Source organism: Fukomys damarensis, unplaced genomic scaffold (genome assembly GCF_012274545.1).
Source record: "Fukomys damarensis isolate Sample0158 unplaced genomic scaffold, DMR_v1.0_HiC HiC_scaffold_24, whole genome shotgun sequence".
Classification (NCBI taxonomy): Eukaryota; Metazoa; Chordata; class Mammalia; order Rodentia; family Bathyergidae; genus Fukomys; species Fukomys damarensis.
Genome location: NW_022900936.1, coordinates 51,578,246 through 51,584,764, shown reverse-complemented (window position 1 = coordinate 51,584,764; position 6,519 = coordinate 51,578,246). Strand labels below are relative to the sequence as shown.

Genomic DNA, 6,519 nt, shown 5'->3' with positions numbered 1-6,519 from the left:
GTGTTTAAAGTATGTTCCTTCAGTATAGAGCCAGTGTCTTTAATCTCTATCTGTTCACACCTAGCTCCCAGAATAGTCAGATTTCAATAAGTGTTAATGAATGTTGTTTTGAAATAAACAGAATGCTCTTAGAGACTTTGCCTATTCATGTAAGTATTCCTAACTGAACTAAATTATTTATGTTAAACTCAGCCTTCCTTCTTCCTGTCAAGTCCTTTTTCATTGTTGCCTATTTATACAGTGTGCAATTAAAGGTTGGCAAATAGCTGTTGCAGATGACGGGGGTATTGGTTGAATGCCCAGACCAGAAGGGGGGTTTCACACACTGTCTTATTGGTATCACACTGTCTTTGGATGGGGAAGTCAAGAGTTGGTTTGAGTTGCTGTCTTTAGTTCGTCACTTGGTTCATTCATTGTCTGGAATTATTTATGGCTGACACAATGAGGCAAGGTAGTAAATGGGGGCTCTTTCGGCTGGGCCCCGTCCTATTCTCTTCAGGCCCTCTGTTCACACCTTGTAACATCACTCCATCCTTGTAGAGAGGAAAGGAAACAACCTTCATGTGTTAAGTATCTACAAAATCAGACTCTGTTCTGGGCAGATTATACCTATTATCCTGTTTAATTAACACAACAGCCTTGGAATATGAGTTGTTCTCAGTCTAGGATTAAGGACATTTTTATAATTATATAGTTTAAGCTTCCCCATTGTATACTTCATTGGTAGTGTAGTGCCTGATCCATATATATGTTAAGTAACTGTTTTAAAGTCTGTTCTGATTTGAAAGTCCCAGCTCTTTTCATTAGTGAGTGCTGTCTCAAGATTTGCAAGGAGATAGATGTCATATAGGACACACTAATTTATAGGATTATCTTATAATATCTACCCAAAAAATCAAATGCAGAAGAGTGCAAGAGATCTTTCTGTGTGCTAGAGATCTGAAGAATTCAGCTGAGGGCCTGGATTCCATGGCCCTGTCCCATACAAGTGCAAACGAAGGCCTGGAGCCCAGTGCAGGGTCGCATGCAAGTCCATATCAAGGATCTGAACGGGAAAGGTCCAAGGGCCAGTGGTGGGAGCTAGAAAGTCTGCACCAGCAGGGTGAAGGATCTGTGCCAGAAGACTGAGGGATCTGCACTGGAGCTGGGAAGCAACACTCAACACCAAATTGAAGTCGAGAACTCCCTGAAGAGAACAGCAGCTAACCCAAGTGACAGCAAAGACCTGAGCTCCTCCTCCTCTGAGAAAAGCCTATCTATATCAGGAAAACCAGCTACTACAAAGCTTCTCTTGGGAAATCAGCAGCATGCAATCTTCCCTTCCTCTTCTCTTTTTTTCCATTCAGTCAACAATCCTCAGGTTGGTCTTCCACACCCAGATCTCCACTGAGTCAGTTCTGCTGGGTGTTCCCACCTTGTTGACCATTAATTAACCCACAGCACTCCCCAGGAAATGTGCTTGTGAGATGTTTGGGTGAATGCACACGGTTTTCATATCTGACTTATATACATAATAGTCATTATCTAACTATACTTATATAGAATTATTTTTCAGGACCTCCAAGTGGAAAAGGTAAGTGGTCATCACTTGTATCAAAAGCATAGAAGCTTTCAGGATAGGCTGGATTAGGAACCCTGTGATTTGCAAGTCATTAAAGTGAAGCATTGTTTAGAAATAAGAATGAGTATTGGTAGAAGTCATGCAAGAATGAGAAGGATCTGCTAGAGCGATGAAATGAACCAGCACAAACCCTCGATTTGTGGAGAGAGGGGAAAAGGGGAAGCTGGGTAGCGGGAAGGTGCATTTCCTATTCGAAAAAGGCATCGGGAAATTGGCATGGAAATAGGGCCACAGAAACTAGGCAACCAGTGAATATTTTTTGTAAGTTGAGTACAAAGACTTGACAGAAAGTGGTAAGATGAAAGGGAAAAGGGGAATATCTGTGGAAACCACTGTAAAGCACTGGAGGAAGAAGGTGGACGAGACACATTTCTGAAGGGAAGGAGGTGAGCAGTTGAAAGGCAACTGAATTTGAAAGCAAGGCCTGAGGAAAAGTTATTTGCTCACTTGCAGTTATAAGGTATCATTTTTATCTATTCATGTGACACCTTGTCTAGGGAATAATAAATATTAACTCAGACGCAAAATCCTCTTTCTTTACAGAAAACTTAATTAAACAGGAGAAACAGATTCATTTCCAAGGAAAGCTTGAGGACTTGAGAAAGTTGCATAGGATCACCTTGTTTCCTTCTAACATTCTTATGTAGGTTAAAAAAATGGTTTAAAATGTAGATGGTGGGAATCTCCCGAAGAAAAGAAATAATAAAAGGTTGGAAATAATGACTTGTCAGTACTTTACATGTATATAATGGATAGTGGTTTTAATCTCACACGTCCCCTATTGCCTTCCACTCCTATGCTCTTGTTTTTCCTTCTGCCTGTTACATTGCCCTCATCTCCTCCCACTTTCCTTCCTCCTTGCAAGCCTCATCAACCTTCTCTCTTCTCTGACACCAGGAGTTGTTGTTATGTTGCTTTCTGCTGTCCATCCTCAACTGTCTTACATCAGGCTAATGTACACATTTTATCTGTCCCATTCAGTGTGATGCGTCTACAGGACAGGACTATCTTCTATCTTCTCTCTTATCCTCCATGACCTCTTGCTATTGGTGAAAAAAATATTAAGTAATCCTCTTTTTGTAAATGACAGAACAAACCTGGCTGAGATTAAATAGTAGAGTTTATAAGCATAGGGTTTAGAATTCAGGCTCCGAATGTACATTTGTGAACTCCAGGACTGTGTTATCACCCTATACTGCCTCTCTTATAACTTCAAGTGCTAAGGGGCCATGTGAAGGGAAGTGAAAGTGTGCACTAATATGAGAGGCTCAGGTGCCCCAGGAATACACCAGCTTTTTTCCTCTTCTAGAGCCACTTGTGAAGTCACTTACCTATGTCATGACTTAGCTTCTCTACTCTCCTGATGAGACACCAGACCCATGTGCTGAAAAGGAGATCTGCCTGCCCCTTTCGGTTATCACGGATAGTGAACCAGTACAGAGATTGCGAATGCTACTGCCAGAACAATAGTCTATTTTGTTAGCACAGTTATCTCATTCAAAATATAACATTTAATATATACTTTGCTTTTACTAGGTATATTCATATTTTAAAAGTGGTTGTGTACATATCCTGTCTGAAAATTTGTAGTATATTTATAAAAAAAAAGAATTTTGGTGTACAATTACTATCAAACTGGCACCAGACAAAATTGTTCTATCGTATTTTTTGCTATACTCATGTCAACTCCTGTTTCTTCTTTGAAACTGGGTTATTAATAGCTGCCAAAGTACCCCAGCCCAGATCTTCCATTTCAATTTGTAGATTGAGAATAATTAACAGTAGTATATTTACTAAGAATATTTGTAATTTAACAGCATGTCTCCCCAAAAGCATGACTATTGCTAGATTATATTCACTACTTAAGTGGAAAAATAAATACTTTTGAAATAAAGTAAACATGTAGAAAAAGTACATTACAATGACAACCACCTATTGTGTGTAAAAATGAAGCCTACCCCTGACTTATGGTTTATTTAAAGTGTCTTGTCATGTAACAGTTTGTGATATTATGCAGTTGAAATTTAACTTCACTTATCTCTCAGATTTCCCCTTGTGCTCTGAATTCTATGGACATGGCATTTGTCTCCTTTCATGAAAATGTGAAAATGACCCAGAATCATATCAATCCTTTCTCTTCTTATCTAATTGTTTAATAGAGATAAAAATAAAAGGACATTTTAAAATTAATATTTTCTTTGAACAAAGTCTTTCAATCACCCTCATTCTTGTATGCTAATTTAGTAACCATATGGTGAATTTTTTGTTTTTCACTTTGTGCTCTTTAAAATTTTGTCTATAGAGTATGTCTCTCATGTCACAAATTTTATCTATATAAACCACTAAGACAAAAATGTCTAGAAAACTGATACAATGCAATGACTCCCAAATATGTTTCACATTTCCTTTGACCACCTTCATTCTTTGCTTCTAGAGATATATGAAAAAGGACAGGAAATGAGTCCTCATGTATTGCCTTTAAGAAAACAAGACCATTAACATAAAGTGGATGACAGTGGTCCAATGGAATGACACACCTCAACTTGCTCTAGATCGATATGAATTCTGCAAATAATGGACCCATTGCGATCAAGCTACCAAGAGTTCATTATCACCACAAGGGCATGTGAATGCTCACAGCAAACAGATTGCATTTATTTTGTACTAATCAGAGGAGACAAAACACTCTATAGTCGAGTTATTTCCTCTTTTGAAGAGCCAAAAAGGCAGTAAATATAGTTGAAAAGGGAGACACAGGTTGCGGTCAAACTTGCAATAGGTCCAGAGAGTGGACAGCCTCTTTTGGGTATGGTCTGTGTTTCCTCAGAAAGGATGGTTGGTGTAGAAAGAAGCCAAGTGATGAAATCTTCTATCTTAGTAGCCCTGAGGAAAAATCTCCACTTTCCTCCATGAACAAAAGTTAGCTTGATCCATGTACCAAAGTCTGGGTAAATATAAATATTTGACTTTGCTTTTTTAAGGCTTCTAGGTGCTTTTTTCCCATTACTTTTCCTCGAAGTTTTAATTTTGGGAGATATTTTATTTTCTTCAAGTTGATCAGTGGGCTCTGAATAATTAGGAACTTTCTGTGGTTCTGTTGTTGAGATTTCAGAGTCTACAGAGGCTGTGGTGTCCTTCAGAGTTTCTGGTTGTATGAATTTATGAAGCTGTTCTGTGATTTCTTTAGCCTTTTCTCTCTCTAGAACTTCTAAACAATATATGCTAGGGCAAGAATTCTGGTTTTCCAGTTCTATCACCTTCTTCTTTAAAGTATTCAAATCTTCTTTCATAGGGAAGATATCTTTGGTGGCCGTGAGTTCATTGTCTTCATTCGCATTCATTCTGGTTTCCATGATGTCCATCTGCTTCTGATAATGGCTGATCTTGTCCTGGATTTTTGATACTGCACTAACAATGTCAGTCATTTTGCTGAGGAGTTCAATTTGGGTAGTTTGAATATCTTGGAGCATTACTGTAAGATTCATATCTTCATCTGCACTGATGCCATCTTTGTCACAATCATAAGAAGTCATTGTTGGGTATCTGGTGGTGGAATCTGGGTGCTGGATCTTACATTTTTGGTAGACATTTTTAAGAGATTTCCTGATCTTGCAAAGATTTGAAGTCCACATATATTTAGCAGCAGCTTTAACCCTCTTGGTATGAAATCTGTACATCTTTCATTGTGGAATAAGGTGCAGTGTATTGGGAAATGTTACTAGAATCACCGAAAGGGCCAATGTCAGGATGAAATAGCTTTTCTCTTACAGTATGCTGGATTTCTTTCTGAGTAACATGATAGTATGCCCAATGGAGAACATCGAAGAGGCACTTTTAGGTGGTAACTTCTTCCAAGACAGACTGAATGGAGAATTCTGTGAAGCCAGGGTCAACTCTATAGACTCCTTCCCATAGCAATCGTTAACATCATGCTGATGTCACAAGTGCTTGCTGGTTTAGAACACATAGAAGCATGTCACAATACTTCTCAAGATTTTTGTCACAGCACAGTTTTTTTACTTGTAAAAATTTTTGAGGACCAGAAAGCTTTTGCTTATGTGAGTCATATCTGTTGATATTAAAAATTTAAACAAAGAAAAGCATTAAGATATTTATTTCCTTATATAAATAAAAATTACATGTTAACATAAATGGCATATTTTATGAAAAATAATGCTATTTCTTATGGAAAAATAGTGACAAGAGTGGCTTATTCTTTTGCATGTCTGCAAATGTTTAAAATACATGGACTCACAGAAGACACATTCTCATATATGTTTCTGCATTTGTAATATGTTGCTTTCACTGAAGTACATGAAGAATATATGGCATTTTACTAGCTTTTTCAGATAATTGGAAATACCCTTACTATTCTGCCAAAATTTCACAAATGATAACTTTTTAGAAGTTAATTTGTAATGTATAATCCTGGGCTAGATCATTGAACATTCATACTCTGTTACTTTAAAATTTACTGGCCTATCTTTCCATTTTTCATGGTTTATGATAATTTGCACTGGCCATTGGGAAAGTGATGGTTCACTGCATTATGTGGATCTGCTAAATATTGATTCCTGTTACTATAAAATATCAGCCTGCCATATTCATTAATATCATCACCAACTTCACAAAAAGGTCTGCACATATTAGGAAGAGTTCATGCTCGTAGAAGCAGATAACATTTTTCCAAAATTTTAGTTTAAGAGCTTGCAACTTTTCAGCAAGTTTTTGTTAAAATAAGGCTACTTACATGCTGTTTTTTTTTCTAAAATTGCTTGCTAAACATCTAAACATTAATACTATCGATTATTGTCAGTTATTTTTCACATATAAAAATGATATTCAGGCCTGCCTGTCTGCGATCACCCGGCGGCGTGCGCGCGAGCTCCCGGCCTGCG

General features: G+C 37.6%; 1 protein-coding gene across 1 annotated transcript; it reads right to left on the bottom strand.

Annotated features, from left to right (window-relative positions):
• Positions 1-4,308: 4,308 nt before the first annotated feature.
• On the bottom strand, positions 4,309-5,521 carry Ccdc54 (coiled-coil domain containing 54). The gene has a single exon (XM_010630172.1). It carries the CDS (start codon positions 5,296-5,298, stop codon positions 4,309-4,311), a length of 990 nt encoding a protein of 329 aa, XP_010628474.1. The 5' UTR covers positions 5,299-5,521.
• Positions 5,522-6,519: the final 998 nt, after the last annotated feature.

Bases quoted from the DNA above. Each gene is read 5' to 3' on its own strand.
- Ccdc54 (XM_010630172.1), bottom strand. From the start codon at position 5,298: ATGTACAGATTTCATACCAAGAGGGTTAAAGCTGCTGCTAAATATATG.